The sequence below is a fragment of the Balaenoptera ricei genome, chromosome 6 (assembly GCF_028023285.1).
Source record: "Balaenoptera ricei isolate mBalRic1 chromosome 6, mBalRic1.hap2, whole genome shotgun sequence".
NCBI classification, from domain to species: domain Eukaryota; kingdom Metazoa; phylum Chordata; class Mammalia; order Artiodactyla; family Balaenopteridae; genus Balaenoptera; species Balaenoptera ricei.
This window is the reverse complement of record NC_082644.1, coordinates 76,433,944-76,460,287: the sequence shown is the minus strand read 5'-3', so window position 1 is coordinate 76,460,287 and position 26,344 is coordinate 76,433,944. Positions and strand designations below refer to the sequence as shown.

Genomic DNA, 26,344 nt, shown 5'->3' with positions numbered 1-26,344 from the left:
TTTAAAATTAATTTGGAAGAGGAAGAATGTGGATGCAATCTTAACTGGCAGAAATATTTGTACCACCTTGACCTTGTTTAGAACAGTGATAACAAACGTATCTGGATAAATCCATCCTGTCTCAATGAACCAGCCCCAGGTTCCCTCTGATTTCCCACTCAGGTACTTCTCCTTCTCAACCCAGCACACAAGGAAGGTGTCATGTATAATAACAAAAGAACTAAAAAAATCAGTGCTGTAATAAGCAGCATATCTGCCGGCCTCAGTTTGGCTAATACGTTATGGGCCAAGTCATCATGGTTGTTCCGTAAGATGCATGGGACAGGTGTCCATGGAGGAAAGTGAAGGACAGTAATTAAGGAAAATAAAGCTACAGTCACGTGAATGAAGGTGAGAATAGTCAGAAATTCAAATACCCAACTCAATTCTTTTGGGAATGGATAAATTAAATTACCACCTATGTGGTAAGAATACTCTCAGAGGAAAATAACTGATTTTTTTTTTTTTTTTATGAACGTGCAAAAGCAATTCAATGGAAGAAAAACTACCTTTTCAGCAAATGGTATGAGAGCAACTGAATAGTCATAAGCAAAAAAAAAAAAAAGAATTTTGACCAAGGTATGATCTCACACTTTACACAAAAATTAATTCAAAATGGATCACAAACTGAAATGGAAAATGGAAAACTATAAAACTTTTAGGAAAAACAGGAGAAAATCTTCAGGACCAAAGGTTAGGTAAAGAGTCTGTAGATGAGACACCAAAAGCAAAATCAATGAAAGGAAAAATTGAAAAATTGAATCTCATTAAAACTTGAAATGTTTCCTCTGAGAAAGTCTTTCTCTATTAAGAAGATAAGAATACAAGCTATAGACTGAGAAAATATTTGCAAACCACATATTTGACAAAGGACTAATATGTAGAATATATAAGGAATTCTCAAAAGTCAACAATAAAAAATAAACAATGCCAAAATACAAAATAGTGACAATATCAAATGCTAGTGAGGTTGTGGAGAAACTAGATTACTCATACATTTATGATGGGAAAGTAAAATGGTACAGCCACTCTGGAAAGCAGTTTGATAGTCTCTTAGAAAATATGCAACTACCATTTTTTAAAAAGTGAGGAATTTTTATTGCTGTTGCTATTTCATCTTTATACTGGTTCATGAAATATAGCAGAATATCCAATTGTTACAATGCTGATGCAATAAATCCATTATTATACAAAGATACTCTCTCAATAATCTGTATCCAGATGGTAAAATGTATGAAGTTCACTTTCTAACTCTGTGAATATTTTATTTTGTTTAATATGTAAAATCTATTTCATGAGAGGATTATAATTTAGAATTCAGGCTCCTGTCCCTTGATATCAAATTAAACAACTGCATTACACACAAAAGAAAATCAGAAGAACCAATGACACACCAATTGTCCTGTAAAATCATTTTATTTTCTGTGACATAAACATCTTTCTCAAGCAATGTTACTAGAACAACCTCTTTATGGGGTTTTATAATTTGGAGTAAATATATTTTTAAAAAACTTATCTCTATTATATAGAGTTGAATAAAAAATGATTTATAGGCTATACTTTTCAGGAAGGAGTTACTAGACTATATTCCTGTTGAAGAAACTTTCCTATTTAAATCTATGATATGGAATGGAAAGATATAGTTAATAAGTCTTCTGATCAAAAAGCTTGAGACCATCATAGGAATGTTTAGTCTCCTCCACAGAGAGACACCAGGATTTTTTCATAATCTCCCTTGGTTTCATCCTGTTGATAAAAAATAAAGTATACTTAATGCTACCTGAAACCATAATCAAGAGAGGTATTTTTAAATTGTAGAATAATTACTGTATTAGACTTAACAGTTGTAGAACATACATCACAGTACATCTATTTTCTAGGATCTTGGATAAGAATATCACTTATTTAATTAAATAATATAATGCATATAGCAGATAACTGATATTTTAATTATTATATGAAAAGCAATAGCTTTCAAAATTCAGATTGCAAACTTCTCTGAATTGATCATGTTATATATTAGAGCCATTATTTTCCAAGAATGAAATACCACAGAGAATTAAGTATAACCCAATATAATTTCGTATCACCTCTGACTTGCTCAACCAGAGTGAAAGTTATAAGCCCATGATATTCTCACTTTTTCTTGGTAGATTTTAGTTATCCAATATAAATGCCAAATTGAGTTTAAACAGTCACTTATCTTTCATTAAGTTCAAAACCCCTTGACTTGTCTTTTTTTACTTCTTAACTTGAGCATGTATTTTATATATTTCACATATGACAAAATTAAGGGAAAAGTTAGAAAAAAAAGTTTCAAATCCTCTGATCAATATTCATTGATCATAAATCATTATATAAATCATTCTATCTCTCTACTAAAATATTTTGATTGCTAAATGTACGTATGGGAAACTGTTTCCATGACCACTGAAAAATTTGCAGAGTCTTTCATTATAGATCTCATTAGTAGATTTTACCAGTGAAAGTTCAGTTTACTTTAAATTATGTATCTTTTTTTAAAATTTTTATATTTTGGCTGTACCACATGGCATGCAGGATCTTACTTCCCTGACCAGGGATCGAACCCACACCCCCTGCAGTAGAAGTGCAGAGTCTTAACCACTGGGCCGCCAGGGAAGTCCCTGTATCTTAATATAAGAAATTAATCTTACATATGAAATTTAAGTCAGCCTTTCTCTTTGAAGAAGTTGCAAACGTATTGTCATTTGTGGGGTTAGCATTATGAAAATCACAACATACCAGGATGGCTTGGCAGAGAGAGATGCCATACAACTTCTGATAGCATGCTTTGATGTCATTCATGTCGATTTCAGAACGGGAAACCATAATCCTGATCAGTGTCTTGTGACGGGTTCCAATACCCTGTCCAAAACAAATGATGCTAAGGGTCCCTCATATTCAGAGCATATACTCTTAATAAGGCAGGATATGGGTTTGAATGGGAGGCTCTTTTGCTCACCTATATAGTTTCTATGGAGAAACTATCACCACATTAAAATACACACACACACTTTACACAAGTGGTAATAAAATGACACAAACCAAACTGTGATATCAGCAGCATATATAAGAGCTTTCATAACCTCCTAATTGGTCTTCTACCACCCAGTCTTTCCTCTGTCTAAACTATTCAATAATTACAAATGAAGTAAACTTTCTAAATTATAAATCTGATCTTCCCATTCATCTATTTAAAACCCTTCAATGGCCTTCTGCTGCTTTTAGGATGAAAACCAATCATTTTATCTGGGCTTACAACGCCCTGCCTAATTCTACAACTTCTTCCACCATGCACCATCACTCTAATTATGTTTACTATCCTGAAAGAGACATGATATCTCCTCCTCCTGGACCAGTCTTGCTTTATCCCTTCATCTCATCCACTTCTGCCCTCCTCTGGCTAATTCCTTTTAAAATATCAGGTCTTAGTTTAGCTGAGAGCAAGGCTGCATTGATTTCCAAAGTCTGGGGCACAGGCCCCTCTTCTGCTCTTTTACAATACTAGGTATTCATTGTTACCCATCTAATTACCTCACTAGATAACAGCAGGCATGGGGTCAGGGACTGTACTGCCTACTATTGATACCTAGTAGCACAATGCCTATCACTTCATAGGGACTCTTTCCTATTAATTGAATTGTTAGATCGCTCTCTGAAGACTTCCTTATTTTGGAGTGACAAAGGAAAAAAAAGACAATTTCATAACTTGTCACAATACAAGCATGGAGGTGACATCTATATAATAAGATGCATGCTAAACGATAAAGTTAAAGTGAAGTGGTTAAGGTATCTCAAATACATCTTAATAACACCTTCCACTTCAGTGATCTTAGAACAAAATTTAAAAACCTTAGAATGACATATAAAGCAATGGCATGGAAGAATAATAAAAAAAGATAAATGAAGCTTAGAAAGGGGGAGATTGTGCAACTTACAACCTTAGCAGAAGTAGGTTACTAAAATCATACATTAAAAGAGGAAGTATATCACCCTTCCTCTGCTGACTAAAGTTTTATTTAAATCATGAGTAATCTACAAATTACATTCAAGCTCACCTTACTATCTTACCTATAAAAGAACACAACAAATCTAACAGAGAATTTTATTCTAATAAGGAAGTATATTATCTCTTGCATTGGATGGAAAAGTAATTCTTTTTAATGGAAAGATATTAAAATAAGTGTAATTTTCAAACAATATGAGGTTTTCTCTTCTTCTTTCCATACACCATAATTTTTTTTTCCCTAAGCAAATCACATATGTTGAAAGTTACCTTCATGGCCTGATGAAGCTTCTCAGCAAAGAAAATTGATTTGCTTGTGACACACTTCACTGCAAGAGAGGTATATTTTAGTTGATATATTTACCACCAAAAAAAGAAAGATGCATGTGACAGAAACAAGAATACAGAGTTTTGCAAGTAAGATTCTATTCTCCATCCCTGTTCCTTACACCTCCTACCAATATGGGATATTTGGCTTATAAGAAGCTATTCTCTAGATGGTGACTTTGAATATTCTGTCCTCTGACAGCATCACTTTTTTCCTATTATCTTAAATCTACCCAATAGCAACTTCAGTATTTCATGCTATCTTGAGTATACTCTTCATGGAAACAGGGAAGCTAGTAGGTGTTAAAGGTCATGCTGGCATGGAAGAAATAGTTTTTCATGTTGTAATAAGAAAAAAATTTTAAGTGGAACAGGACAGTCTTAAAATATAAGGCAGCTGCCAAATATTATAAAATACTAACAGATGTGTCAATTAGTATGATTCTCTACCTTGATACTCAAAGTGTGGTCTATGGATCAAAAGAATTGGCATCAACTAAGAGCTTGTTAGAAATGCAGAATCCAGGCCCCACCCCAGACCTACTGAATTAGAATCTGCATTTTAACAAGATTCCCAAGGGATTCATGCGCACATTAATATTTGAGAAGCACTGCTTTAAAATGCAGGTTTCCAAACCTTGACTGGTCATCTGAATAAAATGGGAAACCTTTAAAATCCTTTTCTTCTGAAGACCTTTTCAGAAGCCACCAGAGACCTACTGAATCAAATCCTTTGGACTTGCCCAAGATTACTCAATTAGTAAGTGACAGACCAGAATGTGGATCTGCATTTATTTAATTCCAAATCCTATGCTCTTAATGACCATTTTGACTTTCCTTTGTGCCATGCCCAGCCTGGTGTATTGCATGGTAGTATAAGCAGGTGCTCAGTAAGTATTGTCCACCTGCCCATCTTTTTAAAAAAGGAAATAATATCTGTTATTACTAACAAGGCCATTGTATAACTTTAGCTAAATATTTATTGCCGTTATCTTACATGTTGCCTCTATTTGAAATATAAATTACATCTGCGTTTTTGTTTTGTTTTGTTATATTTTGTTTTGTAAATTATGGGACAGCATTGACAATGCAATTTCAAGTTAGAAAACTCTTCCTCCTCCAGGACTACATACCAATAACTGTGAGGCATTTCTCGATGTCACCTTTCAACTCCAGGTCCAGAACTTTGTTCATGTCATGCTTGCTGTACTGGGAGTACTTCTGAAACACTGAATATTAAATTTAAACTAAGAGATGTACAAAACATCCTATTCTTTAGCAAACTTGAGCAAAATCAGGGCAACTGAGTCAAAGTATTCCTTAGGAGGACTGAACTTCAAAAAACACATTTTAAAGCTAATTATTCAACTGAGCATATTTTGGATACATCATTTTCTCTGAGGAATGTAACTTACATGGCTATTTCGGTGCTTCTGTATATTTTGGGGAAATTTTTGCAAATGTTGACATTTATTAGAAGTGGCATGTGATTGACAGCCATAACACTACATCAGAGATAAGTGTCATAACAAATGGATCTTTCCTTATATAAAGATCTGTGTAGTAGATTTCTCTTAATTTTAACATTAGAAATCGGAGTGCTGTTATACAAATAATAAACTTTAGGTAATCATCATGACCTTCCCTTTGCCTTGACTTCCAGAAGTCAAGAGCTAAATCTTGTGATCAAAGGCAAGAACTCTTTTTTTGGTTTTTGTTTCTGCCGCATCTAGATACTCTTTTCTTCAATTAGCCATGAGTTTTTTTTTGTTTTTCTTCATTGCAATTTCATTTGTTCTGTTGTATGTGTATATGTTGTCAGACCTATTCCAAATATTTTAGGGAAAGGAAATAGTAAAAATAACAAACTAATGTTCTACATGCCAAAGTCATAAAATGTGTTTCAAATACTATAAAATGGTGGTGGTACAAAGCTGGACAAATGCACAAATAGCAGGAAGGGGTCAGGAACACTGCATCCATTTGGTATCAGAGTGACAATGATTAAGATTTCTCTCTTTCCTTTCTCTTACTTGTCCTAAAAAAAACCCCTACATCTTCTATAAACAATCCCAGGAAACATTTGTTTTCTTCTTACCTCTGCAAAGATGGGGATAGCTTCTGGTGGTAAGAATGTTGATAAACACATTAACATCTGTCCCTTTTCTTCTTTCTCCTGCTTCATATAAGGCCTGTCAAGAAACACAAAAACAAACACTTGACTATCTGCTGACTTGCTATCTGCACAAGAATGTTAGATCTCTTCAAAGATTTTGGAGGCAGCAGCTGCTTTGTGTCCAATACAATCAGAGTAGGCAATGCTAAGATTATAAATTCCTTAAAGATGGGAATCCTATTTTGTCAAGTATTTTCCACAGTATCTCTCAAGGCGCCTTGTGAACCCTAGAGACTGAATATATGTTTGCAGAATAAATGTTTGTTAAATTAAATTGCTTTAAGATTGCACTCTGTATCAAGGCAACTCCAAGGGACTGTCTAATTTTTAATTTTATTTTTAATTGTTCAAAGTAGTTTTCAGCAAATGGTACTGGTAAGTCAATAATTCAACCATTACCTAGATCTTGAATTTTGATGTTAGAATTTCTGGATTCAAATTCTGACTGTGCCACTTAATAGCTCTGTAATCTTAGATAAATAGTTTGACCTTATTAAACTACAGATTTTCCTCTTTTGCAAATGAAAAAGATAATCCCTGCCTTATTGTCACAAACATGCTCTATTAACTTTGAAATGTTAATTACCATCCTCTTCCTGGGTCACACTAATCCATGTAGCTGCCATAAATATACATCTAAGAGCCCTGATAGCCTTAAAATGGAAAGCAAGTTCAGAAATATCAGAAGCAAATAAGAGTAATTTCTTACTATGGGCAACGATTCAAATGCTAACTTTGGTTCTTTAGTATGATTGCACAATTTCTATTAAAATGGTCAAATTTCCAATGGTCATAAGAAGTTATTCTGGACTTTCCAAGCAAACATCTGACATATATGCATTCATTCAACAAAAGTTAATAAATGCTTATTATGTGCAGGATAATGTACTGGTACAGTGAGTGGAGGTGATCAAATAAGTTTCCATTCTTACTAACTCACTGTGATGAATTTGTAGAGAATACTATCCCATGAGGAAGGCATATGTAAATAATAGCTGTCTTTTTTTTTTTTTAACAAAAATTCCAGGCCCTAAAATGACACAGTTTTTCTAATGTTGCCAATGGATTGATGTATAAATAACAAGCAACCTCGCTGACACTATATATAACAATATGCTTGAAAGTATATAAATGTTATAATTTTAATGTCATTACAATAATACTTTTACAATATAAACTTACACCTCTAAACCAATGTTCACTGTTAAAAGAATATTAGATGTGCTTATTCTTTCCACTTTACTTTCTTATACCTGGTAAAATAAAAATTCTGTTTTCTCAACAAAACAATTCTTGGGAATAACAAATCAAATTCTCATTGTTCTCTCTCATTCCTCTCCAGCTTCATGAATAGTGCAATCTACTGAAAACATAAAGACCACATTTCCTCTCTTTGACCACTTGAATGCAGGAAGGTAGGCATCTTTCAGGGAATGGACATTAGGTACCGTTGTCCTTTTGGAGGATCTCAGATCTGCTTTCACGTAGAGGTCCTCAAGTGGTACCTCACCTCAGGTAGGACCTATTTGAAGTAGGAAAGTGGATTCTAGGAGTATTTGTGAGTACTTGCTTACCCTGGCATCCGTATCAACCAAGTCGTCCTTTACGGCAAGATCCTCACATCGGTCACCCTGAAAAATATCCCATTCTTTCGTTAAGTGGTTTTCTAGCATGTAATCACATGATTAACTTAATTCCCTTAAAATCAGATGAATAATATTCTTTGCGGGAAAAGGAATGAATTGCTCATTTCTAGAGAGACGAAATCTAAGATTTTACTTTTCATAAAAGAAGAGGCATTTCCTGAACTATTTGAGTTATACCTTAGCAAGAGAAAGCAAAGCCGTCTTATAATCTCCAGATGTGTCTGAGATGATGTCTTTAGCCAGATCTCTCTTCAGTTCTGAGAAATAAGAAAAGTATATTTTGTATTAAACTAGTGATAAGTAATGGTGATAATAATAATACCTGACATCTCTATATTGGCTCACAATTTGCAATGCCAAGTGTTCAATGACTTATGGGACACATTTCAAATATTATCATTTTTTAATAAAAATAGAGGAATCAGAGCAAGCAGAATTTTTGATCATCAAATTTATTTCCTATAAGGCAATTAAAACAATTTAGATAATACTGTGAAAAGCTATAGCCCTAAAGCTTTTGCTAACGAGAATAAATTGCATAGGTGTACATTATTAAATAACTAATTCTGAAATAAAACATACCAGAATTTAAGCAATGAGATGAATAGAACAGTTATTTAAAAGAATAAACCAGAGGAACTTGCTTGAACACAGAGTATTTATTTACTTTAAAAATGATAAATATCTTATATGTAATATATTTTAGTTATGCATGTATGTGTGTATGTATACGCGTCTACCTTAGATATAGATGTAAAACTTTTCTTTGTTAAACACCCATACTTAACTTGCAAAATAATGCCGTATTAGCAAAAAATTAACTGAATTTATAATTCACTAGAAGACAGAACAATTTAATAAGCTGTCATTGAACTATACGTTGGGAAAAATTTATGGATATTTACCTTTGTAAACTATGTTTTATCAAAGAAAAAAACTAATAATAATGCCCCTCTTGATGGTTATCACTGATAAATGGATTTACGATAAATATTGATAATAAGGTATGAATTGCAGAAAATGAGGTTAAAAGCTTTCTTATTCTGGTTCCTTTATTAGACTGCTGTGAAAATAATACACAAGGGCTATTGTATTCTCTATGTTTGGTATTAAAATCAAGCAGAAATATCCTCTGTGGTGCTACATGTTAAGCTGGGAAAACAAAAAAGCTGGGGGCTTAGGAAACTAGAAAAGGAAAATAGTAAAGACCCAGCACTACCCTGGATCCACTTGCAGACACTCTTTATAGTGTTGAGCATACCACTGAAATGAGATGGTTCACTGAATAGATAACATGAGCCACTGCTGGTCTTTCATCCCCATGGATCTATCTGGACGTTGAGAGTAAGTGAATCATTTATGCTCATAATGGTAAAGTTAGTTTCCATCAGAGAATTATAAGCACCAAGCTCTGTACTTTTTCAAGGACAAATGTTTGGGGTGTTTTGTTGTTGTTGCTGTTACCTTTTCAAAATGGAAGACAACGGGACATTTTTATGAAATAAACCTCAGAAAGATATGAAATGTTTTTAGGAAATTCTTTAAATTCAGTGCTTTGAATTGAGTTTTCCACTGCAATAATATGTGGCCATTTGCCCCAAAGGGACACTTTTTATTAAAGTGCAAACTTGATGAGGGCTGAGACAATTGTGTCCCTTATCTGCACCCCAGCAGCTCTAATGTGTCTGGTAACAGTATGTGCGTGCGGTAGACGTGTGATAAACAATGAAGAAATATGTTAATATGTAGTTTCCAAAGTCCCCATAATTAACATCCACACTCAATTTTTTTTTGAAGTATATCAGATTTCCTTTCCGACTAAGGCACTTGGGTTGTTGGACATTAAAACTTACCTTCCCTATAGACTCTGTTAATTTCTCTGATTTCTGTGTTAGTTCTTGATGCCAAAATTTCATTCAGAGTGTCTTCGTCAGTTCCAAGGCACTGAATTGAAAAAGAAGAATAAAAGAAATGTAGAAAAATCTTTATTCAAGAATATCAACTAGTTTTTGTGTCCCAAAATTTGTTCGAATCTGACATTTAGTAAATTTCTCACAGTATTTAGTAAATATCCACAATATTTAATAATTACAATAAGGTCTATCTATTATAGTGCTCTAAAAACAAAATGGGTTTAAAGCCAATATTTTGGGCAAATACGTAAAAAGAGAGATCTATGATATATAATAACATCATGAAGATAGTGGAAATAACATAGTTGTTAACACCAACATTTAGTTATTCATTTATTTATTCATTCACTTATTCATTTTATAACCACTGATTGACGGCCCTGTACTAGTTGTTGAGAATACAGTAAGAGGCGTAAATGGATCAGACATTCTCTTGAGGAAAGGAGTTTTGCTTAAATTAGATGATTTACCTTCATGGCATCATGGAGCTCATCAGCATCAAACCGGGCTGGAGTTTTCAACAGAGCCAAAGCAACTTCCTCAAGGTGACCTGTGAGGGCTTTCTTCAGAGCTTCATCCAGGGGCTATAACAAGGAGATGTTATAACCTTCTAGTAAATAACATGCAGGGTGATACAGTAATGTGGTGTTACCTGATCTTTAGATAGTCTTACTGAGTCCTAAACCCAACCATTTTTTAGAGCTCCTTCCCTTTACATAGAAAAGGGTACCTGATATTTAATACCTTAATCTTTTAGATCTAGAGTGATTAGAATGAAATTTACTGAATTCATTGATAATTTCTTAAAGGACAGGGTACTCAATCCTTTATACAGGGAAGAAATCACAAAGCTCAAAAGATAGGGGTTGTGTATTAACAGAAACAGTAGTAAGAATACTTTAAAAATAATGTATTAATAACTTTTCCAACCATTGGGATGTGCACTGTTCAAATAAGCACTATAATCAGACATCAAATGTTTTCTAACTGTACCTCCTTAAACAAATTACCCATTTTTTTGTATAAAAATATAAAGCTTACTTTTAAAATAGAATTATATGTATAAACTTTACATTCAGACATTAAACAGTTCAGTTTAAGTTTTAGCAGAAGACACATTTCAATCAGAACATATTTCTTATTGCCAATAGTAATCTTGATGTCTGTTATGTTCAAGTTAAAGGCTTGTGTCCTGTACAGAACACCACATGACATGTGCAAAGAATCAAGATGACAAAACGATATATAAAACCAGGAAATTTGCTAGAATTGATTACATTGCAACCAAGAGGATAAATACAGTAATCTTAGTTGTAATGGAAGAACAGTGGTTAGAGACTGACAGAACTAGGCAACTGTGCTTCAAAATCTATATTTAAACATAAATATGACTGAAATTAATTATCTCAATTAACCACTCCAACCTACCTTTCCTTTTTCCTGGAGATAGGCTGCTTTGATCTGCTGACGCTGGGCGTTGTTTCTCTTAGTTAGAATTTCAATGATGGTTGCTTCATCCACACCTGGAAATAAAGGGCCCCTAGACCTCTAAAATCAATTTTCTTCATCATCAATAACCGACATAAAATGGTTCATTATCAAGATCCTTCAAAGGAAGTTCTTAACAAAACTAAGAAGTACAAATTTTACCAGACTGGGATATGGATGCGATACTGCATATCAAATGGAAGCACTTGGGATGACATTCCATTCACTTGAATGAGAAAGGAGGAAGAAATTGTTCCTGGCCCTCAGTGGTGCAGTGTTTGTTTCCTAGTTCAAACCCTAAGTGTGAGCAGAGGTGTTGACTTCAGCATTGAGCCTGTTAGAAATGGGCTTTGTGAGCATATCTGTTGTAGAAGCAGATATTCTACCGATTTGACCAAAATTTCCCAAGTGCTGAGAAAGGAAATATATCTTCGTTGACAAGGAAATCTTTTCATCTTCAAAACAAAAGACTCTTTAAATTGCACATGTCTGTTTTTTAGTAGCCATTCTGAAATGTCTAGGAGGGGACTGTTTTGGGGAGACAGAATTACCTTTAGCTGTGATTGCTTTATGCAAGGCCTCGACATCTGAGCATGGATCAAAGCTAGGACAGGGGCTCACTGATGACCCAGAACCACCTTTGGATCCTTTCACAGCTTTCTGTGGATGAGAGAGAAATAAATTACTGTCCATTCACTTACATTAGTTTCTATTTTAATATTTAACTAAGTTATTTTATTGTCACTTGACTTACAATGTATTCCTGCTCTTCATTGTCAATAAACCAGGCCTGCTTGAGGAATTCAGTTACCATTGCCATTTTTGAAGGATCTGAAAAGAAAACAGGTCGATGCGTTTACAAACCACAAACCCACCACACATACACACCACTCCACTCCCTTACATACACAAGACATAGAGCAGCCTTGCCTTTACTTTCCAGGATTACTCTTAGGATCATCCTAAAATGCTAGATTTGGGTTTTTTAAAAAGAGAGTCTACTGCCCTTGAACAGAAACCCATAGCCTCAGAAACGTAGCTCTTTCTCAGCATATTCAGTCCTCACCTTAGGGATCAGATGACTTCTATAAGTAAGCATATAGGCTGAAGAGAGGAGCTGGAGTTTCACTTCACTGTTCTAAATTTACAGACCACCCACTGTATGCCAAGCACTGAGGGCGCAAAAACATTGAAACATCCCTTGGCTCAAAGAACTTGAAGCCAGTGTGTGCTCTCCCTAAGAAAATTCAAAAGCTAAGAACAATTCTTAGAGGAAGTTCTTGGTGACCTGAGCCTCTCTTGCGAATAGTTGAGATTAGCAGAAAAGTTAAAGAGAACAAAACAGAGAGAAACTTGTCATATTTGGGAAGTTGAAAGAAGTTTACCAGAGCAAGAAATGTTAACAGAAGCCCCAATTTAAAAGTTTAAATATACTTCCAAAGGTTTGGATAACATTAATGGATTTTTTAAAAAGAAAGTTATATTTCAGAAAGGTCATCCTGTATCATAGAGAATGGCTAGGAGATGAGCAAGAGGGAAGATTAGAGACCATTTAGTAAGTTGTGGGAGAATCTATGTAGGATTAATGAGGACTTGAACAAAAGTAATGGGTAGAGAAAGAGCATAATACTGACATTTATAAGGTAAAATAATCTATGACTAATCTGCGGGAGTGGATTCAGACTCAAAACTCTATAGAAAGATATTCAGGTGATATTTCTCCCCGAAATAATTCAGTTTTCTTTTCCATTCCGTGGTATAAAATTATTTCAGTACCTGGAGTAATCACTACATTCACATTTCTTCCTATTTGAGCTGTCTAAATACTAGTCCTACATGTGTTTTTTTACCCAACATAAAAAACCCAGAAAAGGATTATTTTATAGCAGGTGCCTTGCTCTAACAGGATTCATTAGAGTGAAATTGCACCATGCATGCCCTCTTTTGGAAAACTCTATCTTAAAGAAAATTGCCTGACTTGCTGTCGTGGTTCAGCAATATTTTTACTTAATAAAACTGTATATTTTTAAAACCTGAAGTATGTTAAAAATTAATGCATTCTCTGAGTTATCTACAAAAGAAGCCATCAATGATCCTTTTTGTCTAGGGATTTTTTTTTTAGGAGCTCAAGCTCCAGGTCTACACTGATCTATCTCTCCATACCCTTTTGTTTATTTCTCTGGAGACAGCTATCATGAGTACATCTGAAGGAGATTGGAAGGATAATCTTGGCAGTTTTTTTTTTTTTTTTTTTAATTTTATAGCTACTTTATTTATTTATTTATTTTTGGCTGTGTTGGGTCTTCAGTTCGTGCGAGGGCTTTCTCTAGTTGCGGCAAGCGGGGGCCACTCTTCATCGCGGTGCGCGGGCCTTTCACTATCGCGGCCCCTCCCGTTGCGGGGCACAGGCTCCAGATGCGCAGGCTCAGTAGTTGTGGCTCACGGGCCCAGCCGCTCCGTGGCATGTGGGATCTTCCCAGACCAGGGCTCGAACCCGTGTCCCCTGCATTAGCAGGCAGATTCTCAACCACTGCGCCACCAGGGAAGCCCATCTTGGCAGTTTTAAATTCTTGCTATGAAGCTAAATGACTCATGAGGACTAAAACCCATAACCTGATTCCTTAATGGCATGTTCAGACAAAGTATTTCAGTCCACACCTGCTGAAAAATGGCTGTAGTTGCAAGTAATGAGATTAAATACATGAGAGAAATAATATCCAAAGCAGAAACTATCTCCACTTAATTATCATGGGGATTGCTCAAATTACTGTTGTGTCATCTGTGAGAAGAACCAATATATTGTGCACTCACTTAATCTCTTCCCCACAAGCAACTGATAAATTTAAAGTTATTTCCTGAGGTAAAGTCATGGTGTACAATTTTGCACAAGGTTTTAGTTCCTATTATACTATAATCTGGTGCAATTGCTGTTGGCACATGGAGTGCCATTTTCCTTTGCTTAATTGGCATATCCAAAACTTCTTGCAATCTCTGGCAAGGTTTCAGGTATTTAAAATGTCCATTTCTATCATCACATCCATGCCCTTTATGAAGTAGAATCCTCAAAATGAGTGATATGATCGGTCACTTAGCAAAGTACTTTTCCCTCAATTATAGAAATATGTGTTCCAATATTTCCACTCTTTTCAATTAGAAAAGAAAAACTTCAAAAGAGATCAAAGAAGAGATTAAGGATCTTGTCAAAGGTAATTTAAAAAATGAGCCTCACAACTTCAAAATAAATTTTATGGAAACTTTACTTCACAATTTTTTCACTTAAAAATGCTTACATAATGCATCAATTTCTTAAAAAAAAAACTTGAGAAAGCCTAGAAAATGATATTGCTCTATTAATTACTTAATACAAAATAACAAAAACAAAGGGGTTGAATAATTTGTTTGACACAAGAGTATCCATAGAGGAGACAGCTTTGTGACATATCCTCTGTGTTCCTCGATTTTAGTCTGAAGCCATTTGGATGGCCTGAAGGTATGATCTGGAATATGGTCAAGCAACCTGAATAGAACCTACTCAGGAAAGCAATTAGAGGAAAATGGAATCTCAATTCAGCCAAATAAGATCCACTAGCTCTCAGCAAAGCTTAAAGACACAAGGATTGTGGCAGGATGTACAAATCCTCAAGGAAATAGTTTCGATCATGTACTGCTAGTTAAGTGCTCAAACGCAGCTGCATGTTTTAACAGAACCTTGAATAGTTGCAACACACCTTACAAATACCACAGCAAAAATATTTTGCTCAGATTGTATTGCTAAACCATTCTGTGTGTTCAATACCTAACCTCTGCATGAAAACCAGCATTTTGTACTTGATTAAACCCATTCAGTAATTTGAAGGTAAGATTTCTTACCTATAAATAAATCACAAACATGCAAACATGTTTTATAGATTGCCACATGCTATACAAATATTTGTCATATATTTTTACTATTCAGAGAATGATCTAGTCTATGAAGTAGAATTGCACAGTAAAAAAAAAAATTTAATAACCCTCTGAGTTCACAACAGGTTTTATTTTTTCCATCTTTCTTTTTAGTTGCAATGTTTAGAACATGTACTAGGTACTTAAGAGCTTATTTTATTAATTTTCCTTGGCTCAATATATATTTAATCTGGCTACCAATGAGCTCTGAAACCAAGTTTATCTCAGTCCTTAACATCATCTAATTTGAAGATGAAATTGACCATTTATACATAGGCTGACCTATATGGAAATTAATAATATTCCAGAGTTCTTCTAATTAATCATCTGTGAACATGCACTGCCTACCAATCTCATTCATCTATGAAAAAATGGATAACTTTTTAGGGATTAACATTTTTTTTATGTGTCGTAAGAGAGCTCTCTTCCTCTCATTCAGCAAGAAATTAAAGAAGGTAAATATGCATAAGAAGATGTTAGACAGAGAGGGAGCCATGCTTACTAAATGTAAGAGAAAGGGATTCCAGAAATGGTACATTAGCAATTGTACCAACTGGACAGTTTGAGAAAACGAAGGCTTATTGTATGAAAGTTAATTTCCTGATTTTTTTAAACTGCACTATGGTTGAAGTATCTAGAGACATAGGGACATCATAGCTGCAGTGTTCTTTCAAATGACACAGAAAAAAATAACTATATAGAGAGGGTGGAAGGGGGAAAGGGAAGAATTAATGATAAAGCAAATGTGGTGAAAGGTTAACACTTGGGAAACCTGGGTAATAAGTATATGGTGATTCTGCGCAGTATTCTTGCAACTCTTCTGAAGGTTTGAAATTATTACAGAAGAACAGTTTTTAATAACTTTAAAAACCACAATTTCTATCTCTGTCAGCTTCATGAAAGGCTACTTCCAGAATTTCTGACAGAGGAAACTGAGTTTTGTGGTCTATCATGCCTTCCTCGAGACAAGTGAGAAAGATCAGAGTTCTGCAAAGACAGCAGCAGAAATTTGATCCTCACAGAGGACAACATCATTATTCCCATTTTCTACCTGGGTAAACAAAGTGTAATTTCTTCTGGCAGTTTTCCAGATACTAGCGGCAAGCATCAAGGCATACATAAATCCATGCCTTCTGATTCCAAAATATTGTATACGCTTTTAAACTAGTGACCAAAAAGACGATGACAAGATCAATGTTATTTTTAATAGCTTACACTTAAGAATCAAATTCATTCACAGTTAACCCATGGAGACTGTGGCAGGTTTCACCCCGGCCCGAGGGAGTTTATTTTTCAATGCTTTGGCTTGTGCATAGTTTTTTCCCTCGAATATATATTTCACAAGTCTTTCCCACACCTACTCGTTTGAGAAAATGCAATTAGTCTGTACAACGGCATGACTTACGAAGAGCCACTTAATGAAAGGTAGTCTCATGAATGTTTTGCTTCTAGACTTTTGAGTAGGGTGTTCCCTTTGCCTGGAATTCTGTTTCAAACTCCATGTCCAATTCCCTTTGCCTAAATGATGCTTCTTGGTGAGGACTCAGCCTACACATCATGACATCCTCCAAGAGGCCTTCCTTGGTCCAGCACTGAGGTGAGTGACCGACCTTCTGTGTGCTCCCAAAGCATCCTGCCTTTACTCCTACACTTGTCCCTATTGTTCTGCATTATCACTTTCTATTTACTTATCTATATTTATAGCAGCATTCCATGGGGGCAGTGATAACCTACCATTCATTATGAACCTCTAATCCCTGGCAGAATGCTTTGTACTTAGTATGCTAATAAGCATTATTGAATGAACAAATATTGTATCAGTGCTAATTATTCAGGAAAAATATCTATACTAATTTAACAAATATTTTCTATCCACAACTATAGGATGTAAAAATAAGAACTGAGGAGTTCTGAGCCCTACTTTGACTCTCTTTAGCTGGCTGTTTGCCCTCAAGAAAACATTTAACTTCTCGGCAGTGGGGGAGAGGGCCTCCATTTATAAAAATAAGAGTGTTGAAATACACAGTAGCTAAGATTCATTATAGCTCTGAAGTGCCAGTCTTAAATTTCACCTCAAGCAGATGGAGGTGGAGAAAATTAGCATAATGAATGAAGGTATTATATAAATTGTATCTGTTCTGATCTTTCTGATAAAAATCTCTCCCATTTTAAGGAAAGAGGAAATCATTTGCTGAAAAAACAGCTTTTGGTTTATCACTGAAAAATAATAGGTCCATGGTTTTAAATATGTCATCAATTAATGGGTCTAGAGAGGATTAAGAACCAGCTCAGCAAGCTAACATCAATAGAAACCAATCTTTGCAGATCTTTTGACTGAAAAAGTATTTATTAACCATGAAACTCTAGCTGGTTTCTTAATAATATTATTATTAACAGTTTTGTCAACATCCATCAAATGTCAGATATCTGCCAGATGTGGTTGAGCCTGGGGCTATAGGGTGGTTAACATAACTTCTGGAGAAGAGGCCATTTGGAAATTATGAAACCAGCATTTTACCACATTTGAATCGTTTTGCAATGTGCCTACCAAAATACATTCCTGCAAGCAGGGGAGAATATTACTTTTTCAAGGTCTATACATAATTTTAGACACAAACAAGGCAAGAAAAAGCACACCTTTTTTCATTAACTAGCACTAAAAATCATATGTTACATCATTTAACTTAACATTCAGAATGAGCTAAGAAAAAATTCTTGAAGGAACATTTGTAATAAACAATAGCCAAATATATGGTTAGGATTCAAAATCTCTCACTTTTGCACATATATCCAACACCAGTAAAAACTCTACTTTAGAGAGTTTTGCTTTTTGCTTTCCTAAGGAGTTTCATGGCCATTAGCTCACAGCAATCAAGATGCTACTAAGTGGAATATTTTTAGAGGGCCGTACAGGCATTCCCAAGAGATAACTTATCTGACACCACCCGGGAAATACTTCCTTTCCCCTTAGGTTTTCAAATCAGCACTTGAAAAGCCTGTCTATGACACAGAGACCACAGGAAAAAGAATGTGGCCGCACCCTCTCTAAATGAAAGGATTAATAAGTGGATCCTCTTATTTATCTACACTGCATGAGTGAACATAACGTTAATTTCAAAATGTTGATTACAAAAGGCATAATTGTCACTATGAGGTCTGAATCTATTTTTTTTTTTGTTTTGTTTTGTTTTACAAAAGAAAAAATAAATTATGTAAGTCCTGCTATTTTGAGATAGATCCCTGAAACCTATGTCTGGGGTCTTCTGGCCTGCCTCCCCACAAACACCCACCATCCATCATGATTTCCATGTAAAGCATACACAGCTCTTGGAGACTCATAACTTGTAGGAAAAAACACATTCTTTCCTTCTTTTCCATGGTAACTCACCAACAGTACAATAAGCCAGTATTAAGCAAAGTTTCCTTGTTTTTAAAATTGTATTTCTTAACTAAGTAAAAATAAAACATTGCAATTTGTGATTCCTAAAATATAAATAGCCAGTGTAATTTTACAGAAAGATTTATCAAAGGTGTAAGTGCAGCTAGCCATAAATTACACAGAAGTAACATTAAACACTGTAATGGGAAAAGTTTTCAGAACAGCCAAAACTACCTAAAAGTAAAACCAAGACTTACCTTTTTTTTTCGCCTCTGTCCAAGGACCTAAAGAGAGATTCTTCTCTGAATGGCTCACGCTGGAAGTGGAAACTTGGGCTTCTGATTTTATAGAATTTGAAAGGAGGCCACACCTAGCAACCGGAAGTTAGTAACGGGCTGCCTTTTGTTTGAAATACTGGGTTCAGTCTTGCTCAAAACAAAGTGAAGCAAGCCTTGCAAAATTACTCACTAAACCAACTCAGAGCTGACGGCACAAAGGAAAAAAAACGGAAGTACAGATAGTTTTCCCTCTTTAGTTTGCACTGTTTTTTTTACAGGGGAGTAGAATGCAAGAGATTTTCAAGTATGCAGTACTATCCGCCTCAATCCTGATACCAATAATTGGCATACTTTTTTAGTCAAATGAATTGTGAAATGAAAAATCATAAACTTTAAAACAAAATAAAACCCCCTTTGGTTAAGTCCCAGCTTCATCACTAATGTGATCTTGGGGACATATTTAACTTCCCTGATTTTGTTTCAACTTTTGTGAAATAGGGATAATATTTTCTAGGCTGCCTACTTACTAGAATTCTTATGACAATAAGAAATAATAATTAAGAAATTAAGAAATAATAGGGACTTCCCTAGTGGTACAGTGGTTAAGAATCATCCTGCCAATGCAGGGACACGGGTTCGAGCCCTGGTCCGGGAAGATCCCACATGCCACGGAGCAACTAAGCTCCTGTGCCACAACTACTGAGCCTGCACTCTAGAGCCCGCGAGCCACAACTACTGAAGCCCACACGCCCTAGAGCCCATGCTCCGCAACAAGAGAAGCCACCGCAATGAGAAGCCCGCGCACTGCAACAAAGAGTAGCCCCACTCGCTGCAACTAGAGAAAGCCTGCACGCTAGTATTTTGTTGAGGATTTTTGCATCTATATTCATCAGTGATATTGGTCTGCAATTTTCTTTTTTGTAGTATCTTTGCCTGGTTTTGGTATCAGGGTGATGGTGGCCTCATAGAATGAGTTTGAGAGTTTTCCTTCCTCTGCAATTTTTTGGAAGAGTTTGAGAAGGATGGGTGTTAGCTCTTCTCTAAATGTTTGATAGAATTCACCTGTGAAGCCATCTGGTCCTGGACTTTTGTTTGTTGGAAGACTTTTAATCAAGTTTCAATTTCATTACCTGTGATTGGTCTGTTCATAATTTCTGTTTCTTCCTGGTTCAGTCTTGGAAGGTTATACCTTTTTAAGAATTTGTCCATTTCTTCCAGGTTGTCCATTTTATTGGCATAGAGTTGCTTGTAGTAGTCTCTTAGGATGCTTTGTATTTCTGCGGTGTCTGTTGTAACTTCTCCTTTTTCATTTCTAGTTTTATTGATTTGAGTCCTCTCCCTCTTTTTCTTGATGAGTCTGGCTAATGGTATATCAATTTTGTTTATCTTCTCAAAGAACCTGCGTTTAGTTTTACTGATCTTTGCTATTGTTTTCTTTGTTTCTATTTTATTTATTTCTGCTCTGATCTTTATGGTTTCTTTCCTTCTGCTAACTTTGGGTTTTGTTTGTTCTTCTTTCTCTAATTGCTTTAGGTGTAAGGTTAGATTGTTTACTTGAGATTTTTCTTGTTTCTTGAGGTAGGCTTGTATAGCTATAAACTTCCCTCTTAGAACTGCTTTTGCTGCATCCCATAGATTTTGGATTGTAGTGTTTTCATTGTCATTTGTCTGTAGGTGTTTTTTGATTTCCTCTTTGATTTCTTCAGTGATCTCTTGGTTATTTAGTAACGTATTGTTTAGCCTCCATGTGTTTGTGTTTTTTACGTTTTTTTCCCTGTAATTCATTTCTAATCTCATAGCATTGTGGTCAGAAAAGATGCTTGATATGATTTCAATTTTCTTAAATTTACTGAGGCTTGATTTGTGACCCAAGATGTGATCTATCCTGGAGAATGTTCCGTGTGCACCTGAGAAGAAAGTGTAATCTGTTGTTTTTGGATGGAATGTCCTATAAATATCAATTAAATCTATCTGGTCTATTGTGCCATTTAAAGCTTCTGTTTCCTTATTTATTCTCATTTTGGGTGATCTGTCCATTGGTGTAAGTGAGGTGTTAAAGTTCCCCACTATTATTGTGTTACTGTCAATTTCCTCTTTTATAGCTGTTAGCAGTTGCCTTATGTACTGAGGTGCTCCTATGTTGGGTGCATATATATTTATAATTGTTATATCTACTTCTTGGATTGATCCCTTGATCATTATGTAGTGTCCTTCCTTGTCTCTTGTAACATTCTTTATTTTAAAGTCTATTTTATCTGATATGAGTATAGCTACTCCAGCTTTCTTTTGATTTCCATTTGCGTGGAATATCTTTTTCCATCCCCTCACTTTCAGTCTGAATGTGTCCCTAGGTCTGAAGCGGGTCTCTTGTAGACAGCATATATATGGGTCTTGTTTTTGTATCCATTCAGCCAGCCTGTGTCTTTTGGTTGGCACATTTAATCCATTCACATTTAAGGTAATTATCGATATGTATGTTCCTGTTACCATTTTCTTAATTGTTTTGGGTTTGTTTTTGTAGGTCCTTTTCTTCTCTTGTGTTTCCCACTTAGAGAAGTTCCTTTAGCATTTGTTGTAGAGCTGGTTTGGTGGTGCTGAATTCTCTTAGCTTTTGCTTGTCTGTAAAGCTTTTGATTTCTCCATCGAATCTGAATGGGATCCTTGTTGGCTAGAGTAATCTTGCTTGTAGTTTCTTCCCTTTCATCACTTTAAGTATATCATGCCACTCCCTTCTGGCTTGTAGAGTTTCTGCTGAGAAATCAGCTGTTAACCTTATGGGAGTTCCCTTGTATGTTATTTTTCGTTTTTCCCTTGCTGCTTTTAATAATTTTTCTTTGTCTTTAATTTTTGCCAATTTGATTACTATGTGTCTCGGCATGTTTCTCCTTGGGTTTATCCTGTATGGGACTCTCTGTGCTTCCTGGACCTGGGTGGCTATTTCCTTTCCCATGTTAGGGAAGTTTTTGACTACAGTCTCTTCAAATATTTTCTCGGGTCCTTTCTCTCTCTCTTCTCCTTCTGGCACCCCTATAATGCGAATGTTGTTGCATTTAATGTTGTCCCAGAGGTCTCTTAGGCTTTCTTCATTTCTTTTCATTCTTTTTTCTTTATTCTGTTCCGCAGCAGTGAATTCTATCATTCTGTCTTCCAGGTCACTTATCCGTTCTTCTGCCTCAGTTATTCTGCTATTGATTCCTTCTACTGTAGTTTTCATTTCAGTTATTGTATTGTTCATCTTTGTTTGTTTGTTCTTTAATTCTTCTAGGTCTTTGTTAAACATTTCTTGCATCTTCTCAATCTTTGCCTCCATTCTTTTTCCAAGGTCCTGGATCATCTTCACTATCATTATTCTGAATTCTTTTTCTGGAAGGCTGCCTATCTCCACTTCATTTAGTTGTTTTTCTGTCATTTTATCTTGTTCCTTCATCTGGTACATAGACCTCTGCCTTTTCATCTTGTCTATCTTTCTGTGAATGTGGTTTTCGTTCCACAGGCTGCAGGACTGTAGTTATTCTTGCTTCTGCTGTCTGACCTCTGTTGGATGAGGCTATCTAAGAGGCTTGTGCAAGCTTCCTGATTGGAGGGACTGGTGGTGGGTAGAGCTGGGTGTCGCTCTGGTGGGCAGAGCTCAGTAAAACTTTAATCCGCTTGACTGTTGATGGGTGGGGCTGGGTTCCCTTCCTGTTGGTTGTTTGGCCTGAGGCAACACAACACTGGAGCCTACCTGGGCTCTTTGGTGGGGCTAATGACAGACTCTGGGAGGACTCATGCCAAGGATTACTTCCCAAAACTTCTGCTGCCAGTGTCCTTGTCCCCAAGGTGAGCCACAGGCACACCCCTCCTCTGCAGGAGACCCTCCAACACTAGCAGGTAGGTCTGGTTCAGTCTCCCCTGGGGTCACTGCTCCTTCCCCTGGGTCCCAATGCACACACTACTTTGTGTGTGCCCTCCAAGAGTGGAGTCTCTGTTTCCCCCAGTCCTGTCGAAGTCCTGCAATCAATTCCCACTAGGCTTCAGAGTCTGATTCTCTAGGAATTCCTCTTCCAGTTGCCAGACCCCCAGGTTGGGATGCCTGACGTGGGGCTCAGAACCTTCACTCCAGTGGGTGGACTTCTATGGTATAAGTGTTCTCCATTCTGTGAGTCACCCACCCGGCAATTATGGGATTTGATTTTACTGTGATTGCGCCCCTCCTACCATCTCATTGTGGCTCTCCTTTGTCTTTGGATGTGGGGTATATTTTTGGTGAGTTCCAGTGTCTTCCTGTCGATGATTGTCCAGAAGCTAGTTGTGATTCTGGAGTTCTCGCAAGAGGGAGTGAGAGCACGTCCTTCTACTCCGCCATCTTGGTTCCTCCTCCCCATGGACTTTCGAAGGAAAATAATTCCCTTAGTTTCTCATAAGGGTCAGGCCAAAGTAAGACAATTTTTTTTGTTTGTTTTGAAGGTCCAGACACATCTGGAGCAATATGTTTCAACTATTAAATCAAAATCATTAGTGAATTAGGAAGTTTATTTACTATGTATTGCCCAACAGTAAAAAAATAAAATAAAACAAAATAAAATAGAAAGGAGTAGAATAGAATGAAATGAACAATGAGGAAACTATCAGCATGTTTTCACATATTATAAGGTAACTATTATTTTGTGAAACCTTGGCTTAGAGTGTTATGTGTGTGCATGTGTGTAGAGTGAATGGTGTAAAGATATAAATGTATTCCAACTGAATGTTGTATTTAAGGTCTCACAAAGACTGAAGGTGACTACTAAAGTGAATATACCCAAGCAAGGTAGCAAATATTGTGTGTACCTAATTATATAATGTAGAGAATGCAATTATATCATGAGTCATGTATACATATGAAAATCAAAGTATTGCTTGTATTATCAAAAAATTGAAAACTCAATTATCCATAATCAAGAAATGGATATGAAAGAGATATAATATGAATGAATTATATATATATATATATATATAGAGAGAGAGAGAGAGAGAGATGAAGACATGAATACATCCTAAAAACCTAATGTTGTCCAAAAAGAGCAGTGGCAAAGGATAAGTATGATATCACTTAAGAAAAATTTTTAAACATCAAAACAAAAGTATATGTTGTAGAAATGTTTACATATGAAATAAAATTATAACAGCATGATTGAGAAGGATACTTACTAATCCAGATAAAGGTTAACCCTGAGGAGAAAGAAATGTAAGTGACATAGGGTATGCATTTTTCACCATACTTATATCTTTTTATTTCTTTTTAAAAAAGCATTCTGAAGAAAGTAACATTTGTTAAACTCGAGTGTTAGATACAAAGGTGTTTTTATAGCCTTCTCTGTAACTTTCCATATGTTTAAAAATTTCAAAATTGTATGTGATAATGGAATCCGACATTGTGTCTGACATTTTTAGTCAAACTTATATTTATGAGATTCATCAATATTATTGTGTACATTATTATTGTATGTATTATTGTCTTTTCACTATTCTCCTTGCTGTATGGCATTCCTTTGTAAAAATATATCACAATTTATTTATCCATTTTTCTCTAGTCAAATATTGGAACGTTTCTAATTTCTGGCTACTACAAACTGTGCTACTACAAACATTCTTATACATATCTTCTGGTACTTTTATTAGGTCATGGGGTTTGCATACATTCTACTTTAGTCAATACTGCCACACAGTTCTCCAAAGCTGTGGAAGTTACACTCCCAAACAGCAGTAAATGAAAAATCCAGTCTTTCCTTATCCTTGTCAATATTTGCTATTGCTTTTTTCATTGTAACAATTCTGGTGTTATGAGTGGTATTAACTTGGAGTTTTAATTTGCTTTTCTTCAGTGACTAATGAGGTTGAACACCCTGTAACATATATGTTGAACATTGGATATGTTCTTTCTTAGACTCCAGTTCAAGTTTTTGGTCCATTTTTCTAATGGGTCATCTGTCTATTTCTCACTGATTTGTAGGAATTATTTATATATTCAAGTTCTTTACACAATGTTCACAAACAGGCAAAACTTATCTATTTTAGTTTTTTAAAAAATATTTTAAATTGAAATAAATTTACTGATACACACACACACACACACACACACACACCACCACATGCACAAAGTAATTGGTCTGACCTAAAGAGGTGGTTGCAATTCTCAGTCCTGGGAGGAACACGAGAGCTTTGGGTCATCTAGACCATATAGTGTGCTTGAATCTGCTCAGATGCCTCCATGTTAGCGTAGTCACCGAAAGGCATGACTTTCAGGGGCTGACTGCATAGGACATGAAAGAAGTCAGCACCAATTGCCATGGTCTCGTGGCCTTACTGCAGGTCCCCACTATTGACCTGGTCATCAGCAATTGAGATAATTGGAATGAAGAACAATGTGGTGCCCATTCTCATTTCACTAGATTTCCCAAAACCTTGCATTCTGGTGTGACCCAAGGATAAGAGAGAAAGTGCTAAACATGCACTGATATTAAATTTACTGCTAGTCTCAGGGTGTAAATTTTGAGGTAAAAGTTAATCTAATTTATAACTTAAAGAAATATTATATTTCTCCTATCCTCATGTTGTAATTCCAATAGCTACCAAACAAAAGGAGCTAACATACTTGTACTAAGATCTTATATCTCTGCCTCTCTACATTTTCTTTTCTGGGTGAGAAATCGTAGATAAAACAGAAACTCAAATTCAATGGTGGCTTAGTATCTATTACTGTGTGACTTAGGAAAATGAGTGAATAATTTGGTGGGTCAATTCTTACACTCCTACCAGCAGGATCATGCTAGGATTAGTAACTTAATGTTTCACAAGTCTTTTTTAATCCTTGAATATGGTATCCCCATTCCTCTCAATATTAGCCTAACAAAAGAGAATAAGATGGTCACATTGGCTATTGTAACTAATTTTACCCCAATAAATTTTCTAGAAATCTGGGGGGAGAAAAATTAAGATTTGTGTTAAGGTCAAGAGGTCAAAGTCTGCCTTCTAGGTTCAAGGAGAGCAAAGGAGCTATTTAAATCCAAAGTTGTGAAATTTTGGGTTTCCTAATGCCAGCTTAATTACAAAACATTTTGTACACAAATTCTTCTATAACCTTTAGTAATTTGTGCTATCATAATGATTT

General features: G+C 35.6%; 1 protein-coding gene across 1 annotated transcript; it reads right to left on the bottom strand.

Moving 5' to 3' along the window:
- Nucleotides 1-1,436: 1,436 nt before the first annotated feature.
- Nucleotides 1,437-19,420, bottom strand: ANXA1 (annexin A1). The gene is made up of 13 exons (XM_059926466.1): nucleotides 19,195-19,420; nucleotides 12,371-12,447; nucleotides 12,168-12,276; nucleotides 11,557-11,651; nucleotides 10,599-10,712; nucleotides 10,069-10,159; nucleotides 8,393-8,472; nucleotides 8,144-8,200; nucleotides 6,492-6,585; nucleotides 5,527-5,622; nucleotides 4,337-4,395; nucleotides 2,803-2,925; nucleotides 1,437-1,785 (listed from the first exon to the last, which is right to left on the bottom strand). The coding sequence occupies exons 2-13, from the start codon at nucleotides 12,434-12,436 to the stop codon at nucleotides 1,729-1,731; spliced, it is 1,041 nt and encodes a 346-aa protein (XP_059782449.1). The 5' UTR covers nucleotides 12,437-12,447; nucleotides 19,195-19,420; the 3' UTR covers nucleotides 1,437-1,728.
- Between the last annotated feature and the right edge of the window lie 6,924 nt (nucleotides 19,421-26,344).